This window comes from Nicotiana sylvestris, chromosome 10 (assembly GCF_000393655.2).
Source record: "Nicotiana sylvestris chromosome 10, ASM39365v2, whole genome shotgun sequence".
Taxonomy (NCBI): Eukaryota; Viridiplantae; Streptophyta; class Magnoliopsida; order Solanales; family Solanaceae; genus Nicotiana; species Nicotiana sylvestris.
The window spans coordinates 66,080,298-66,100,173 of record NC_091066.1 but is presented as its reverse complement, the minus strand read 5'-3'; the positions used below and the strand labels follow the sequence as shown (position 1 = coordinate 66,100,173).

The 19,876-nt window shown below is 37.5% G+C and overlaps 1 protein-coding gene across 1 annotated transcript; it reads right to left on the bottom strand.

The window, feature by feature from the left end:
- Positions 1-12,436: 12,436 nt before the first annotated feature.
- Positions 12,437-17,608, bottom strand: LOC138879452 (uncharacterized). Its single transcript, XM_070159062.1, has 11 exons — positions 17,589-17,608; positions 16,645-16,759; positions 16,494-16,535; positions 15,830-16,446; positions 14,910-15,507; positions 14,450-14,660; positions 14,235-14,383; positions 13,739-14,033; positions 13,374-13,682; positions 12,562-13,229; positions 12,437-12,505 (listed from the first exon to the last, which is right to left on the bottom strand). Exons 1-11 carry the CDS (start codon positions 17,606-17,608, stop codon positions 12,437-12,439), a joined length of 3,093 nt encoding a protein of 1,030 aa, XP_070015163.1.
- Positions 17,609-19,876: the final 2,268 nt, after the last annotated feature.

The window sequence follows — 19,876 nt, the reverse complement described above, 5'->3', positions numbered from 1 at the left end:
GGAAAACTTGAGGGGGAAAGGCACGGAATCATTGAACGCACCGCTGATCGACTAGTTTTACTACAAATATGACTTTCCGAATTTAAAGGGTGATATATACAAAGAGCGCAAACACTCATCAAGCATTGCTATAGGATTGATTTCGCATGAGTGGAATATTATATTGAGTATGATTTATGCAGCAATAAATAGCACGTTGTCAAGTATTTGCATGTAAAAAAATAATAAATGCAGTATTTAAATAATTGAACAACAGTTACGGAAAAAAAGACAAAGAGACAAGTCAGTTTTATGAGAATAAGGAAATCATAAATGCTTGGAAATAGCCAGCTAAATTCAAATAAGGGGAAAGGCTACGTGGGTAGAGCATGCTTGGACTAATTCACAAAATAAGTTCGTTATGGTAAGAGCCTAAAAATATCCCCAGCAGAGCTGCCATGCCGTCGCGCCCCCTTTTTTCCTTTTTTGCTGGGAAGTCCGGGTTTCGACATTCATGGGGGAACAACTCGTTTCCTTCTGGGAATTTGGGTATTTTAAGAGTCGCCACCTAACGTATTATGGTGCGTTAGGGCACCTAGAGTAATTAACTCTTGAACTAGTTTGCATCACCAGAGATTAGGGTAAGGGCTCGAAATAACCTTGAGAAGAAGGTGTTAGGCACCCCTCGCGGTCCACAACGGTGGGTCCCGACCAAACTTAAACTATATTAATTAGTCAATTAACAAGCAAGCACGTATTTGCAAAATAATGTAGCTTTCCCCATGCATATATGATCAAGGAAGTTCAGATAGTGAAGGTAAAGAGATTTGGACAGCTTATGTATATGTAAAGGGGGTTGAGAGAATTTAAACACATATGGGAATTGGGAAATGAGGGTCCTAGGTTGGTTAGCCTACAGGATCATACCCATGCAATGCCCGGTAATCACTCCTCAATGAGGGAATACACGTGACATTAGCGCGCATGTCATCATATCCTTACTACCCAATACCCTCCCCTTGGTCATAGCCTAAAGCGTTCTAGCAACCTTAAAAGATATCCTATGTGTGCACTACCCGTCCCTTCCTTTTAGCCTTGGAGGTATTTAGGACCTCTAATTTAGGTAGTTCTAGACTTTCCTAAGGTACTTAAAGGAGAAAAATCTAGGCGACAACCAAAACAATTAGGACTGGGCCAAAGATAGAACAATTAAAGGCTCACGTTTTACCTCCACAAATGGAGCAAGCAAATGCACGTCTCAAACACAGTTTTCAGATATTTAAGAGAATCCCTAGAACAAGATATCTAGGTGAGCGGAGAATATATGCATTATTGAGTTAAGAGCAGAGTGTAAAAACTTAATCAGTTTGCCTACTGATTTTAAAAACATGTTGAATATGGGCAGTGACAAATAACAGAGCATAACTTTACAGTTTTGCAGGATTTTAGTCACCCTACAGGCTTGCCAAGGCGTGTAATATTGATGTCCTATAAACGTGATATCTAACCATTAATCAGGAGTGCAGTAAATTAGTAAACAAGATTAGGCAGGCAGTTTGTATCCTCTAGGCATGCTATCTAGGTGTAATGACTGATTTAGATTTACAGAAATCGGTTTTCAAACACCCTATAGGCGTAATATCTAAATGCAGTAGTTAGCTTAAGACTTTATTGACATACAGAAACTGTTTTAAACCTTGTCAACATGTAAAGATTGCTTTCAAAAAGCTTACATGCATAGTGTCTAAACACACAAGATTGATTTTATAAACCCTATAGGAATGGCTTCTAAACATTGCAATAAACTATATTTTTAAACCCTATAGGCATGGCTTTTAAACATTACAATAAACTATAAGATTAGTTTTCTAAATGAACAAATAATGCAATACCTATAGGCATGGTGTCTAATGTAGGTAAATAACCCTAAGAAACATGGTTTCTAATGCATGCAACAAGTCATAATAACCTAAGACATGATTTCTACCCAAAATTCCCACCAACAATACATATAATAATTCCTCCCAATTTACTAATTTCCCCAATATCTATTTACAAAGTAATTAGTATTACAAGTCAAATGTAAATAAATTACAGGAATGGTAATAGTATACTCTAAGGAGCCTGGATAGGCTCAAAGTAAAATATGAGGAACCCGGCCTTCAAACAGTCTCAAATACCACATCTCATAGTGCTAGGGAGGGTATCTTAATGTGTCAAAGTTTCCAAGGGTCTAAAAGACCCAGGATAGTGATCACACCAAGGCCCCTTTTAAAGATCAATAATTTGTACAGTGTGGAATAACCAGCCCTAGTGTGTCAAAGTTCAGAGGGATCTAATGGAATCCAAAGCAATGATCACACTAGAGGGGCAGGACCCTAGGTATTCTAAGAATTTGAAGTGGGTAGTGATTTACAAAAGCAATTTTAAACTTTCAGGAAACTAGAAACAGATAGAGTCATTCAATTCCTGGAACTTAGGCAAAGGTTCCAGCAAACAAACAATATTAAAAAATAGGATTACTTAAGATAGTTATTACTAAGTGATCAAACACAAGGCAAGGTATGCTGCGGATAAAACAACCACATACAAAAGGGAAGCAGGGATTGGGGGTCATATTGGACATGAGAAATGAGCATGAGTCTAATTCATATGGATACATAGAAGTTTTACTGAAGCAGGAACCAAACAGGTTGAGAGTAAGGTACACATAGATTCAACCAAATAGAAGCAAATAGGTGATAACAGTAGACATGCAAGTTTGATCAGGACAGAAAGAAAAGGCCTATTAATTATAAGGAATCATACAAGTCAAGTCAAATAACAGGAAACATGCAGCATAAACAAAGGTGATACATAGGCTGACTGAGAACAAGAGGCATGAAACATATAGGTTCAGTTATAGATAGGCTAGTATCGAAGATTACTGAGTAAATAACATAAGAAAAGACATGTTAGGAACATGCAGTATACAAACTAAATGCATGCAGAGGATTACATGATAGTAAAATGGGAGCATAGCAGTTGGAAATTTGTAATAAAAGAATGAGGAAAGAGGATCCACGACCTAGGCTTGGCTTCCAGCCAACTAGATAGTGCAGTAAACAAGTGACAGAAGTTTTCAACAAAGAGAGAGCAAGAATTTTTTTAGTGCTTTGTCTTAAGTTTGTGTGTATATTGTGAACTGATGCCTTTTTTGAGCCAGAACAATGGGGGGTTATAGTATGCAATAGAGTAGGACACAAAAGGTAATGAGCCAATCATATGCAGATACGGTATGGAAATCAATTAACCATCAGTCATGGCTCAATTAAGGGGCCAGAATCCCATAGATGGTACTTAATTTAGGGAAGTCTCACATGGAATCCCTTAGAAAATCAGAACCAGGTTAATAAGATAAGAAATAATCAGACAATCTATCAAGTGGAAGTAGTCATGAACGAATTAGCCACAAAATCAGACTAGTATTACTTAATTTAAGGAAAGTTACATATGGAATCAACCAGTAATTAAGGGCTAGGCTAAATAAGGCAATAATGAACTCCGAAATTAATCAGAAGTTAGTTCTAAACAATCAAAGCATAAAATCAGGCTAGTAGTATCAATTAATAGTTACACATAAGGCAAGAAGGTAAAATCTAATAAGGAAAGCCCAATTTCAAGCCTTAATTTAAGTAAGTACACCAATTAACACTTAATTGACAGAATCAAAGGTGAATGGGCAAAAGACAGTAGCATAAATAGTCGTATAACTAAAATCCTAAGAAATACAAAGACATATAGATGGAGCTTGATTAAATCAAGTAAAAATTAGTCGAAAAGTAAAAATTAGACAATCAGAGATGAAAACATTTAAACGCTAAAACCTTTTTTGCAGAAATCTATCAGAAATCAAAACCATATCTTTTTAGGGTAAAATAAAATTGGTTAACAAATAATAGTAAGACGGAAAATCTTAAGGGAGAGATACCAAATAAGCTCAGAATCGCTTCAGATCTAAGGAGATCTAAACGAATTCAACAAGAAAATAGCTAGGTTCGTAAAAATAGACATAAGCAAATCAAATCTGGTTTGAACCAGAGATTTGAAACCATAAGAACACAAATATCAGTACTCAGGATATCATAGTGAACATGGATAGAATAATCGAGAAATGACAGACTTTGAACCAGATTTGGTTCGAGTCTCTTGAGATTCACATCGGGAAACATAGAAATCATATAACCAGTAGAGAGATGGGGACAGATTGGGCATGAAATCGAAGGAAACCCCCTTGAATCAAGAGGGATATTAGTGACGGTGGGTAAGGGTTAGAGGGTGAGGAGAGTAGATGAGATAATACAGAGGCGGCGGGTTTGGGCGAATGAGTTAGGGTTTGGGGGTTTTGATATATTAAAAGGGGGCGGTTGTTTTGGGTCGTTGATCTCAGAAGATCAACGGCAAGGATTGAACGTTAGGTGGGGCGGGTTAAAACTAACCGGGTATTTGGATCTAGGTTTGGGCCGGATGGGTATGGGTATTTGGGCTAGGTTAAGTTTGAAATTTGGTCTTTTCTAGGGCTATATTTTAAATACTCGATTAATTTAGTAAAATAATTTTATAAAATAATTTATAAATGATAAAAATGTGATTGTTTTTATGTGAAAATGTTTTAAAATACTTACTTAATATTTTAAAAATATATGAAAAATTATTATCTGTATGGATAATATAATTTTGCATATATATAGGCTATTTTTGCAAAATACATAATTCTAGCCTAAAATGCAAATGTGATTGTAAAAATACAACTAAAATATTTGCGGGTTTATATGGGCATACAATGATGAATTTAAATAATCAATCTTCATAAAATAATATGAAGAATAGTTATTGAATATTTGTATAAATAAAATACAGAAATAAATTGGTTTTTAAGTCCTTTCAAAATTGTAGAAAAATTATAAAAATATTTGTGCATACTTGTGAGTGTATGTAATATTTTGAAAGTATGTATGCATATTTAAATATATATGATGGAAAATTGGGTATCAACAGGTGTCACAAGTGCATGAGCAATTTCTAGGAAATAAAATGTAATACCACAACTGTTCGGAATACAAATTGGACAGGAAAGAAAATACAATACTCTGAAGGAGACTCTGCTGGCTGCAGATCGTCTCGAGAGATGCATCTCACCTAAGTCTCTGTATCGACCATGCTGCTACGCCCAATAAGGCCACTAGACATATATGTGCATGTGCAATAAAAATGCACAACAATTGTAGTATGAGTACGAAAATAACGCGTACTCAGTAAGTATCCAGTCTAACCTCGAAGAAGTAGTGACAAGAGGTCGACTTCGACACTTATTAGTGGTCCAATAATATCAAATACAATGAAGATGTGAATAAGTATGAAACAGAGCAGATATATGAAATAAACCTATATAAAATACGGGGTAGAATTTCCTTCTTTAAAATTTTAGTCAAGCTCTCAACTAGAAAGTGCTCTATGTAATCGGAGCATATATATAAAGATATAGTGGACACCATAAAGAGATTTTCATAATTTAAATCAGGGGTAAATCCACAGATACACTAGAATATGGCTAAATGTTGCGTACGAATTCCATAAGAATAATATATATAAGCAATGTCGACATGGTCAAATAAATTTAAGAAATTTACCTGCTTGCAAATTATATCTGTGACGCGGTAAAATATAAATTTAAGAAATTACCCCGCTCGTGAATCATTCCTGCGATGCGGTCAAATAAAATTTTAACATTAAAATCATATCTTTTTCTTGATTTTTTTCAAAATATCGGAAATTCAACTTGAAACTTTTTAAGGAAAATTACCCCGCTCGCGAAACATACATGAAATGCGGTTGCACATAGATTTCATAAGTTATTAAAATAATTTCTCAATTCCTTAAAAAAGAGATGTTTAATAGGAACTCTTAAAATCATAAATTCCTCAATTCAAATTCCTTTCAACACAATTATTACACAACCCTAATCTTGTTCCTTCTCAAGAAAAACAATAACATAAATTAACAACAAGATCAACAAAGCATGATGTAAGCCTAAAACTACCCATACATAGGCATAGCTAGTAGTTACGTACGGACTCTCGTCACCTCGTGCATACGTAGTCCCTACAAATATAAGCACATAATAATTTAGTTTACCTATGGGTTAGTTCCCTATTACAAGATTAGAAACGAGACTTACCTCGCTTCGAAGTTCCATAACCAGCTTCCAAGCCCTTCAATCAACTCAAATCAATGCTCAATGCGTCCCAAGACTAGTCAATAAATAAGAAGATCTATAAATGCATGTTCTAATGCTCGCAAAAAATCAATTTAGATAAACTCTCAACTCCGCTCAAAAAGTAGACAAAATCGCTCTCGGGCACACGTGCCCGGGTTTCGAATTTTTTCGGAGATAAAGATTCCCCGTGACATTACAAACTCAAATATATGTTTTATTCCAAATTCCATGTCCAATTTCCTCGTCAAAATCCAAAATACCAATTTCTAGTTCTTCTACCAAAAACCCACAATTTTCACTAATCTCCATGTTCAAATCCATATATAATCATGTATTTAACTTATTACATGAGGGGAATTACTTACCTCATAATAGATGATGAAATTCTCGTCTTCAAAGGCTCCAAAATCGCGCAACCAAAGTGAACATGGGTGAGAAATGGCCAAATTCCGTCTTTAAAATAAACACACTGCCCAACAATTCTTCGCACCTCCGGTCACTTGACCGCTTTTGCGGTTCCCCAAGTGCGGACAAAATACCGCTTCTGCGGTCCAGGGCTTCCAGCTCATTTTCTCTTCTATTCCTTCTCTTCCGTAGGTGCGGTCTCGCTTTTGCATTAAGATGACCGCATATGCGGTCCCAGCACTCCTTAGCCAAAGTCGCTTCTACGACCCAAGCCTCGCAGGTGCAGTTACACCAGAAGATAACTGCTTCACTTCTTCTTCAAGTTTTAAATTTGATCCATTAACTATCCGGAATCCAATTGTGTCCCCCATGACCCCCTCTAATTATACCAACCAGTTCTAAAACATAACGCGGACATGCTCGAGGCCTCAAATCACATCAAACAACGCCGAAACCATGAATCATAACCCAATTCAAGCTTAATGAACTTTAGAACTTCAAACTTCTATATTAGATGCTGAAACCTATCAAATTATGTTCGATTAACCTCAAATTTTGCACACAAGTTATATTTGACATTACGGACCTACTCAAACATTCTAAATCGAAATCTGACTCCGATATCAGAAAGTCCACTTCCGGTCGGACTTTTCAAAAACCTTCAAATTTCTAACTTTAGCCAAATGACTCCAAAATGACCTACGGACCTCCGAATCCACTTTCGAATGCGCTCCCAATACCAGAATCCCCATATGGAGCTATTCCCAGACTTGGAATCCCAAAAGGATAACGATAATACTGAAATGTACTTCCACCCAAGTTATTGTACTTGTTCTTATAGACTTATTTAATCGGAAATTTTGCATTAAAGTTTTATTCTTTCCTATGTTCTTTTTATCTTATTTCATGTGATTTTATTTATTTGCCTTTAAACTTGATAAATAATAATGTAAATTAGTCCTTAAATGCTATATACTTAATCATGTTTCTTTAAAGTTGGGAAGATTTGGACCGTAATAAGTTTGGGCTTCTATTGTTGTGATGTAGGGTATTGGTATATGATGGTTTATTTATTCAAATATCAAAAGTCATACACTTCTTTCATAAGCAATTCCATAATTCATGACCTTACTATAATCTCAAAGTTTAGGAAGAATAATGAACACCGTTAGAGTGCTTTTGGCGCGCTTTTAATTACTTTATCATGATTATGTATACGTTTGCATGGAATAATTGTGATTTCCAAAATTAAAATTGAAGTATGCATTCGCACAACTTTGGGAAAAAACACATAATATAATAAGATACTATTAATTGTGTACACGTACACGTGACATGATTTTTTCATAATAAACAAAATGGATTCACACACGTGATTATTTTCAAAGATAATCCCATATTTTAATAATTAAAAGCGGATAGATAAAATATGAAAACCAAATAAATCACAATTTATTCAAAATTAGTTCAAGCCAAGTTATAATCAATAAAGCGACTGTGCTACAACACGGGACTCGAGAAATGCTTTACATCTTCTTCCTGGTTAACAAAATTCTTTTCCCGGACTTTGTTTTCGTAGACTAATAATAAAAGATTCAAATCTTCCTTTGAATAGGGATTACAAATAAAAGGTGATTTGGAACACCCAAAATTCAAATTTCAAGTAGCGACTCTGTAAATAAAATAATCCCTACTCAAGTTACTCAGTTTAATTGGAATAACTCTTTAACCCACAATCCTTAACATACATATCTTTGGGGGGGGGGGTGAGGGAGGTAAAAGGAGGTGTGACAACTTTGACGACTTTGCTGGGGAACTTCAAGAATTCGAGCTTGTACATTGACTTTATATGGCTTTATTAATTATTGTATGGCACTTATTTGGTAAGAGCTTTGACGACTCTACTGGGGAACTCTGCTAGGTCTAATGTGCTACTTGTCCGTTTTTTACCATTTTGATTTTGTTGAACTATACATATAAACTGTCTTCTCATGCACCCCCTCTGAGTCTTCTGAATATAACCCGGGGAATCGTGGATATTCGCCCCATTCTTTTGAGATAAAGCTATTTGGCCGGGGCTCCTGGTGAAGGATTACTGGTCACCCATATTTAAGAACGGGTAGGGTCCAGTAGTTAAGCCGGAAAAGTATTGCTCCCAGTATGCTACACCTTCCCAACTCGAGTTGTCCGCTCGTTTTATGGCCAGTCTAAATACACCTCATCCCATAGGATTTTTTTAAAACCTAGAAGAAGAAGCCACATTGTCACGACCCTAAATCCGGACCCGGTCGTGATGGTGCCTCTCATGAAGACAAGGCAAGCCGACACTTTCCCATTTTAGTTTTAAGCAGTTAAATTATAAGAATTTAAGTCTAAACATAATAAATAATCCCAAAGTATGCAGTGAACATTGTAGTTGCGGAATAAAACCCAACACAGCCCGATACCGGGGTGTCACTCGTCATGAGCATCTATCGATACACTAGAAGTCTGAAATATCTACCAAGATATTATAGAGTAACTGAGAAAGAGAAAGAAAAGAGATAAATGGGGAGAAGCACGGGACTGCGGACACCAAGCCTCTACCTCGTGAACTCCAAAATCTGTCGGGAGCTCTCAACCCTCACTAGCAGGATCAACAACGCTTGAATTTGCACACAGGGTGTAGGGAATAAAGTGAGTACTCCAACTCAGTGAGTAATAATAATAAATAAAGACTGAAAATAAGAAATCATGCAAGGCACATTATAGGATATACGGAAGCAATAAAAGCAAGTAAAAACAGTAAAGTAGTGATAATGTGTAAAGTCATTTTAGTTTAGTTCAAACTTCATGAAATGTCTTTTTTAACTATTAAGCAAGTGAGTGATAGACAAATAAGACAGATAAGCACATAAAGGATTGCCCCTCAGGCACAATGTCAACAATACCAGCCCCTCGGGCTATATCTCATATCATAATGGGTACCCGAGCTCACTAGGGGTGTGCAGACTCCTAGAGGGACCCCTTTCGGCCTAAGCACAATATCAAACCATCTCGTGGCATCATTCACTAGGCCCTCGGCCTTATATCAACAAGCCACCTCGTTGCGCACAAATTTCAGGCCCCCGACCTCATAATCATAATCAGTGTTTCCTCACAACATAAGCCCTTGACCTTACTCAGTCAGAATCTCACAAGCCACTCGTGCAACAGTAAAACATGATGCTCAGCCCAGAATATTATTTAAAATATCATTTAAGTGTTAAAATAGAGTAAACATGACTGAGTTATGAAAACAATAGAATATAGAATGACTGAGTTCAAGTATAAAGTCAAACAGTGAAGAAATATCAATAAAAAATCCCCTAAGGGTTCAAATAGTTGGCATGAGGCCCAAATATGGCATTCAGCCCAAAACATGATGATAGCAAAAAGTTTTCAGTCAAATACGCGGTAAAACAATCACTCGAGATGGACTAAGTCACAATCCCCAACAGTGCATGACCCCATGCTCGTCATCTAGCGTGTGCGTCATCTCAATATAAAATAACGATGTGCAATCTAGGATTTCATACCCTCAGAACATCATTTACAATCATTACTCACCTCAATCCGGTCAAATATCTAGCCCGCGATGCCTTTGCCACTTGAATCGGCCTCCACTCGCGTCGAATCTATCCAAAATCAGAATCACGACATCAAAATATGCTAAGGGAACGAAACCCAAGCAAAAATAATCAATTTATAGTATAAATCCCAAAATTAACAAAACCCGACCTCTAGGCCCACATCTCATAATTCGATAAAATTCGCATTAATAGGTTCCTTATCTCCTTACGAGTTCATACATATCAATAGTACCAAAATCCGACCACAAATGGTCCCTCAAATCCTCAAATCTAGATCTCCAATACCAAGCCCTAGTTTCCCCAATTTTAACCCTTAAATTCCATTAACTATAGCTCTAATCTGTTAAATAATACCATAATACCAAAATCCTTACGTCAATGAAGTTCCCTTGAAACCCTACTTCAAAATCGCCCCAAAAGCTCCAAAGACGACTTAGAAATGGTGGAATAGCTCAAAAATCGCGAAGGAAACAATTTATAATTTCTGGCCCAGGGATTTCGCACCTACGGCCCAATTCCCACTTCTACGGTACCGCATTTTGCGGTCTTGAACCGTTTCTGCGATTTTCACTTAAATCACCCAAAACTGTTTCTGTGATGCATTGCCCGCACCTGCGCTATCGCAGGTGCGGCTCCTCAACCGCTTCTTTGGCTCCAGCCTTCCTAGGCCCCTTTCTACTTCTGCGTCCTTCTTCCTCGTATCTCCGGCATCGCACCTGCAGTCCTCAATCTGTATGTGGGGAAACACCAGAAGCAGAAAATCTGTAGCTTCGCCAAAAATTCTAAACTCTCCGTCAACTATCCGAAATCACCCCAAGGCCCCCGGGAAATCAACCAAAAGCATAAACATATCCCAAAACCTTATTCAAACTTATACAAATTTTCAAAACACCTTAAACAACATTGAATCAACCAAAACACATCAGATTCAAGCCTAAGTATCCAAAATATTCCGAATTTCGCTTTTGATCAAAAACCCAGCCAAACCACGACCGAATGACCAAATATTTAGCACACAGCTCCCAAATGAGACAACAGAACTACTGCAACTCTCGGGAGTCCATTCCGACCCCTATATCAAAATCTCACCTATCAACCAGAAAATGCCAAAAATCCAGTTTCGCCAATTCAAGCCTAAATCTACTTCGAACCTCCAAAATTCATTTTGATCACACTCCTAAGTCCCGAATCACCTCTCGAAGCTATCCGAACCATCAGAATTCACATTCGAACCCTCTAACACATAAGTCAATATCCAGTTGACTTTTCCAACTTAAGCTTTTTCGAAAGAGACTAAGTGTCTCAAACCTTACCAAATCCTTTCCGAACCCAAGCCAACCAAACCGATCACATATAGAACTATTAGACAAAGCAGTAAGAAGCAGATATAGGGGAAACAGAGCGGTAACTCATGAAACGACTGGCCAGGTCGTCACATCCTCCCCAACTTAAACAAACGTTCATCCTCGAACGAGTCAAAAAACATACCCGAAGACCCAAATAGGTAAGGATATCTGCTCTGCATCTCTCGCTCAGTCTTCCAGGTAGACTCCTCCATGAGCCAACCTTTCTACTGCACTTTCACTGAAGCTATATCCTTTGATCTCAACTTTCAAACCTGACGCTCCAAAATAGTTGTAGGCTCCACATCATAAGTCAAATCACCCTCCAATTAAACTGTGCTGAAATCCAAAGCATGAGACGGATCCCCAATATACTTCCAGAGCATAGAAACATGAAATACCGGATGCACACTGGACAAGCTGGGTGGTAAGGCACACCGAACCGGCATATGATATTCCGCCAAATGAAATCTCTATCTTCTTTTTCTCCTACCTATTTGAATGCTCCTGCCTCCACCCCTTTAGTAACATAGTCAGTGAGTACGATCAAGAACTTTACCTGTCCTTTTGCTTGTGGGCCGGATGTAACAACTCTGCATGTCTATGCATGTTATTACCGTACCTTTGGCATTTATCACATTTAGCCACAAAACTTTCCGCTTCTTCTTCCATTTTAGGCCAGTAATAACCTGCCCTAATCATGGTTCTTACCAGTGATCTTCCTCCGGCGTGATTTCCACAATGCCCCTCGTGTATCTCCCTCATTACATATTCCGTCTATGAAGGCCCGAGGCACCTTGCTAAGGGTCCACCGAACATTTTTCGATAAATATTGCCTTGCTTTAAACAATATCGAGCAGCCTTTTCCGAAGCGTGTGAGCTTTTTTCTTGTCTTTAGGGACAGTTCCATACTGCAAAAAGCAACAATCTTGTTCCTCCAATCCCAGGTTAAGTTATTAAAATTTACCTCATTTTTGTCTGGATCGAGCACTGAATGAAACAAATGAATTATGAAAGCATTTTCATTGCTTGCCACGTCTGTTGCAGATGCGATATTGGCTAGGGCGTTTGCCTCGACATTTCCATCTCTTGATATTTGCATAACTTTCCAAGTTTGGAATTGCCTGATCAGATCTCGTACCTTCTCTAAGTACTGCTGCATTCGTACTTCCCTGGCCGTATAAGTCCCCAGTATTTGATTAACTACGACCTGCGAATTGCTTTTGATCACAATCTGATTAATGCCGAGTTCTCGTGCTTGTTCTAAACCTGCAATCACGGCCGCATACTCTGCCCCATCATTAGTTATAGAATGACATTTAATGGCTTGTCGAATGGTTTCACCCGTAGATGGTATCAAAACAATTCCCAAGCATGCACCCTTCACATTAGAGGAACCATCAGTGAATAAGGTCCAAATTCCCAGATTAGAGCCGTTGAACACTTGCAATTCTTTTTCTGCTTCCAATTGCATTCCTTGGCTAAAATCAGCCACAAAATCTGCTAACACTTGAGATTTTTTCACGGTTCTAGGCTGGTATGTGATGTCATATTCACTTAATTCTATAGCCCATTTGGCTAACCTACCTGACAACTTATGCTTATGTAATATATTGCGTAATGGATAAGCAATTACTACAGCGATAAGATGACATTGAAAATAAGGCCTTAATTTTCTAGATGTCGTGATTAATGCAAGTGCTAGCTTTTCTGACTGAGGATACTATGTCTCCATATCTAATAAAGATTTGCTGACATAATAGATCGAAGATTGTTTACCTTGGTCTTCACGGACTAAAACAACACTTACCGCTACTTCTGAGACAACAAGGTAGATGAGAAGTCTTTCCCCAGCCTTTGGTTTTGCGAGTAATGATGGATTTGACAGGTATGCCTTAAAAATTTTGAGTGCCTGCTGACATTCCTCAGTCCATTCGAACTGATCTTTCTTTTTAAGAGCTGAAAAGAACTTAAAGCATTTTTTTGATGATTTAGAAATGAATCTCCCCAAGGCTGCAACTCTTCCTGTCAACCTCTGCACTTCTTTTCTACTTGTAAGCATGTCAAGAATTTCTTCAATGGCATAATCTGTGTGGGATTCACCTCAATACCACGGTTAGAAACAAGAAAACCTAAAAACTTACCTGATGCAACACTGAATGCACATTTCTCAGGATTTAATTTCATGTTAAATTTTTGCAAAATCTGAAACGTATCAGACAAGTGTGATGTATGATCTCCTGAATGCTGAGTTTTAACGAGCATATCGTCTATATAAACCTCCATGGTTTTTCCCAAATGTTCTTGAAACATTTTGGTCACCAGTCTTTGATATGTTGCACCAGTGTTTTTAAGACCAAAAGGCATTACTTTATAACAGTAAGTCTTCCTGTCTGTTATAAATGAAGTTTTTTCTTCATCCACAGGATCCATTTTGATCTAATTATATCCTTAATACACATATAAAAAGCTTAACAACACATGCCCTGCAGTAGCATCAATTAGTTGATCTATATGTGGTAATAGGAAAGAATCTTTAGGGCAAGCTTTGTTAAGGTCTGTGTAATCTACACAAACTCGCCACTTACCATTATTCTTCGGTACCACAACAATATTGGCTAACCAATTAGGATACTTTACCTCATGGATAGACCTAATCTTTAATAATTTTTGAACCTCATCTTGAATCACCTGATTTTCGAAAGTTCCTTGCTTTCTCTTCTTTTGTTTGACAGGGAAATACGTTGGGTCTTCATTTAATTTGTGAGTCATTACCTCCAGTGGTATTCCTGTCATATCAAAGTGGTACCAAGCAAAACAATCCACATTAGTTTTTAAAAATTCAATCAACTTACCTTTCATGTCTTGGCTTAGATTGGCCCCTACGTAGACTTTCCTTTCAGGCCATTGTGCAAAGAATATTACAACTTCCAGTTCTTCAATCGTTGTTTTGATATTTTCTTTTCCTTCTAGTTCTTGAATGGCACCTGGCCTTGAGTCCACGTTTGTTCGTCCTTGTTCAGTTGAGGTTTGTGTTGTGGTACCCTCAACTGGATTCTGTAATTGCTATTTTTATTTGTTTCCCGTACTTGAATCTGCTACAGAATTGATGCTTCTGGATGTATGTTGATCCCCACGGATTTGACATATTCCCCATGGTGATGGAAATTTAATAACTTGGTGCAAGGATGACAAAACAACATCCATCTTGTGGATCTATGGTCTCCCAAGGATCATATTTTAGGCCATCTCCATATCTACCACCTGAAATTTTGTATCCTTGAAAACTCCTTCTGCGAATGTTGTAAGTATTACCTCTCCTGTCATCACTACACTGGAATTGTCAAATCCAGATAGAGTATGTGCCTTTGGTATTAATTTATCTTTGGCATGCATCTCACGTAGTACTCTCAGCAAAATAATGTTCACGGAACTACCTGGATCAATCACTCGTTTCACATTAGTATCATGTACAAGTAAAGTTATTACCAGTGCATCGTTATGTAGGGATAATACGCCATCCGCATCTGCATCATCGAACGTAATGCTTTCTTCCTCTAAGACATGTCGCACCCACTTTCCTTGGGTAAATGTGACATTAGAAATTTTATTGGCTGTTGTGTACGTCACACCATTGATGTCTTCACCTCTGCTTATGACATTAATGGTCCTTTTGGGAGAAGGAGGCTTTGGGGGCTCCTGCCTATTCTTCATGTATGCTTGCTTGCCTCTCTCACTGAATAATTCAGTGAGATACTCTTGCTTTAATAGATGATCAACTTCCCCTTGTAGTAACCTGCAATCTGCCGTTTTATGCCCGTGATCATTGTGAAACTCACACCAATGATCAGGGTTGCGCCTGCTTGGATTTGATCTCATCTCTTTTGGCCACTGTACCTTGTCACCCATGCTTCTTAAAACAACCACGAGTTTGGAAGTGCTTACATTAAAATTATAACCGCCAAACCTTGCCTTCAAGTTTCTATTATCATACCGTGCCTCTCACATGCCTCGATCATTCCCAAGATGAAGAGTCCAACTCTCTATTCCTCGACCTGTGATCGTACCTTTGATTGTCCTGTTTTGATCGTAAGATTTTTCCTGTTGGTCCCATGTATGGTTCGTACCTGTTTTTACCGGACCATTTTTCGGTTTCCGCCCGTCTCGAACTTACCTTTTCTTCTTTTTGAGACCGTGATATAATATCTTCTTCTATCCTTAGCTTCGTGCTATACCTGTTGTAAACGTCATTCCATGTTGTGGCTGGGAATTCACAAAGACTTTCCTTGAGTCGCCTCGTGGCTTCTGAACTTTTTTCATTCAAATTACTTGTGAAGGCTATAGCTGCCCAATTGTCAGGTACATGCGGTAACGTCATTGTTTCACGTTGGAACTTGTCCACAAACTCTCTAAGCAATTCTGAGTCCCCTTGCATGATTTTGAAAATATCTTCCATTCTTTTCTTCGACTTTTGAGCCCCCGAGTGTTCTTTGATGAAAGAATCTACAAGCTCTGCAAAAGAATTTATGGAATTTTCGGGTAAAAGAGAATACCATGTTAACTCTCCCTTAGTGAGTGTTTTACTGAATGTTTTGACCAATACTGATTCAATTTCCTGTTTGGTCAAGTTGTTGCCTTTTACGCCTGTTGTGAATGCAGTCACGTGGTGTCGTAGATCAGGTGTTCCATTGTATTTTGGGACATCGGGCAATTTGAATTTCTTTGGAATTGGGAGAGGAGCAGCATTTGGCTTCCAAGGTTGTTGTGGATATTTATCCATATCTATCCCTTTGATTATGGGCGATACTCCAGGTATTTGCTCTATGCGGTCACTTTGCTCCTTGAGCTGTTTCTGCCATGTTAGTACTAAAATTTGTAAATCAGAATTGACTAAGTTACCTGGTTCTCCTTCTCATGACTCGCTGGGGATTCCGCCACTACCTGAATTAGCAAGCCCAAAACGAGGGTTCTCCAAAGTGTTATTATTTGGAGTGGGTGTTGGTGGTGCAACGGATAATTGATTGACAAAGGCCTTAAGAGTTTTATTGACCTGTTGAGCTATTAGCTTTTGCAAAGCTTCATTGATAGCTTCATCATTTTCGAATTGAGCATTTCCATTTGCATGAGATCCATCAGGAGTGCCTTCTCGAGATCGTCGAGGGGAGCTTTGCGGAGAAGGGATTAGGATGTGATCATCCTATGGATTCTCCTAGAGTTGTTGGTTTCCTTTATTTCCTTGGGTGTTGTCATTGATGTTCGACATAGTTGATGCAACAAAAAAAGGTTAGGCTAAGAAAGAGTAGATTATCAGATTCCCAGTAACTTAACCAATTTGTTTAACCAAAAAGTGAAAATTCAGTCAAAGCCTTAATTTAGAAGAACACGGGTTACTGATAATCAAAACTGAATAAAAGAAAGTGATTTTGCTAACAATAAGATAGACAGAAGAAAACAAAGTAAACCAATTTATTCATATAGTCTTTCGTGTGTTTACAAATGATTCATTCTCTTCCTTTTATAGCTATCTCCAAGGTATACGTTATGCCGTTGTCATAATAAGGCCATTATAGAAAATTAAAGGCATTAAATGCTACGTTACATAATCATTGTGATTCAATACAGATTCCCTAACAGTTTTAGTATTTAATGCTTATTAAATAATGTATCTGTACTCTCTTGTGCTGTCAGATTCATTCTCCTTGATTTTTGGATTAAATAGGTACGAGCATTGAGTCTTCTGAATAACCGCTCGTGCCTCTTCATGTGCCTCTACTCGTATCTATTGCAACTCATTCCTCTTTGCTAATCATCATCCTTTGACCAGCCTACATATCATGACACATCATCTTTCAATCACTTCAATATGTAAACTCAATTTTTCCCAATACAGTGCTATTCTAGGAGATGACGTAAGCCTTTCTTGATTGATCATACATGTGCTTGTCACTTATAAATAAAAAAAATTCCGTTGCTAGCCCCTTTGAGCCTACAGACCTTTTCCGTGGCACCCACATTACAAGTCGTATCCAGATTTTGATCGTAACTTGATCTTGTTGAACTTTTACCTCCGAAGACACTTAGTTGCTAAAAGAAGTAAGGTGAGATATTTGAGAAGTAGCTTTCGAGTGGAACCATAGAAGGACCCATAAGGTGCACTAAAGTTATGAAAAATACTACTAGCCGGTGAACCTTAATGTATGAAATGTGTGTAGAAAAAAAACAAGAGAAAGAGAAAAGAAAATTGCAAAGAAAAAAATTTATAAATAATGTGATAGTCAGGAAGAGAAAAAAACACACTTCTTAATCTTAATAATTCGTGCTAGTGGGAATATAGAACTGCTTAATTGAAGAAATGGCTATGATGTGTATGGTTTGTCGCGAGTGAATTGATTGAGAAGAATGCACACTCGATTCTTGAGTGTAGAGTATTAAAGTACTTAGGAGGGTTAGTCACTATTCTTAAATGTATCATATCCATCTTTTAGCCTACATTATAACTCATAAAGTCCTAATTGATTCTATATTTGGTTAGCATAGATTAGTAGAGATGTACACTACGGACAGGCTTATAGTACGACCACGGAATGCACACGAATTTCTTTGTGAGAATGAGCGAATTTTATTCAATTGTTTGATGTCCTTAATTTATGTTCAAGTTTATATTTCAACGTGTGGACTATTTTTATAGTCACTCTCTTGTTTGTTGGTGAAGCCACTTAATCTGATGACGGATTGGTGAAGTTATTAATTTCTCTTATTGGGTGAGTGCGCGAGTTGAGGGTGCTTAGTGGTAACGAGTCGACTCTTCAGGTAGGGTGGTTATGGATAGGTTATTTGAATTGAATGTTTATACTAGGGAATGTTTAAAATAGGAAGAATGTGAATTTCGTATGTTCATTCTTGATTGTGGGTATCGACCATAGTCAAAGGTAGAGTGTATGATTAAAAAAGTTGAATTGCTCCTCCATAGTTGATGTTTATGTTGTTGGGGGTGTAGTTGAGAGTTCCATTGCTCGAGGGAGAGCAATAGTTTAAGTGTAGGGTGTTGATAGTTGGCTAAAAGCATGTATATTTATATGCATATTGCCTCGCATTTTAATCATGTTTCGTAGATTTCGGACGTGTAATGTAATAATTCATGCTAATTTGTGGTATTTATATATATATAGGCATCATTCGAAGACAATATGAAATGAAAGTGCACGATTAGAAGCAAAAAGAGAACAAAAGGAGAAAAATGGACAGTGTAGCACCCAGGCTAGCGTGGGGCGCTACTTGTGGCAATTTCCAGAAGTAATAAATTTCCAGCGCTAGGGCTAGCGCCCCCACGCTACCCTGGGCGCTGGGTGACAGGAAATTGTTCTACTTCGCCCGAGACAAGGTTATTTCGACCCAAGACGTCCCCAACTCAAATTAAAGCAAGTCTAAACCTATTTTGGAGGGTGAGACGCCACTTTGAGAGAAAAAACACAAGTACAGAACATTTGAGAGCACAAAATTCATCGGTTCTTCCATCCTTTATCTAGTATTCATAATTTTGATGTTTAAAAATAATAATTTTATTATTGTCATGAATATGAGTGGCTAAGAACCTCATTATTCTAGGGTTATAGATCGTGTTTGACTATTGTAATTTAACAGTTAATGGTGTTGCATGGTTCTATCATATTAATTTATTTATTCAATCTTGCACTTAATTATTCTATTGCGTAGCTAACAATAGAGTTTTATCTAAGAATTTATAGTTAAACTCAAAAGTGGGAACTATAGATTGCATAAGATTGAGTAGGGTAAGTTCATAAATCCGGGCGTCAGAGAACAGATTCGCGATTGGGATAGACATATTCTAGTTGTCTTACTTGGTTAATTTTGCGGGCATTATACATGCGTTCTTGTCAAGTTTGATTCTATAGACATATAGTCTTAGGTTGGATTGAATAGGAGAGCGAAGCATTGAAAGAACTTCGTGAGCATAATAAATCCTACTTATCAATAGATTAGATAAGTCCAGTGATTACATCAACTGGAAAATCTCAATAGAAAGAGATGTTAATCCCATAGCCCTAGAATATCCTCATCTCATTGAATTCTTTCTAAGTGTTTGTCTGCTTTACTTGCGATCATATTTTCTTGTTTGCTTATTAGTTTCGTAGTAATTTAGTTACAAAGTCACAATCATTTTCTTCACACTCACTTGAGCAATAAATTTATAAATAGTTAATTGGTGTATTGGACAATAGTTGATCATAAATCCTCGTGGGAACAATACTTTCTCATCAGTT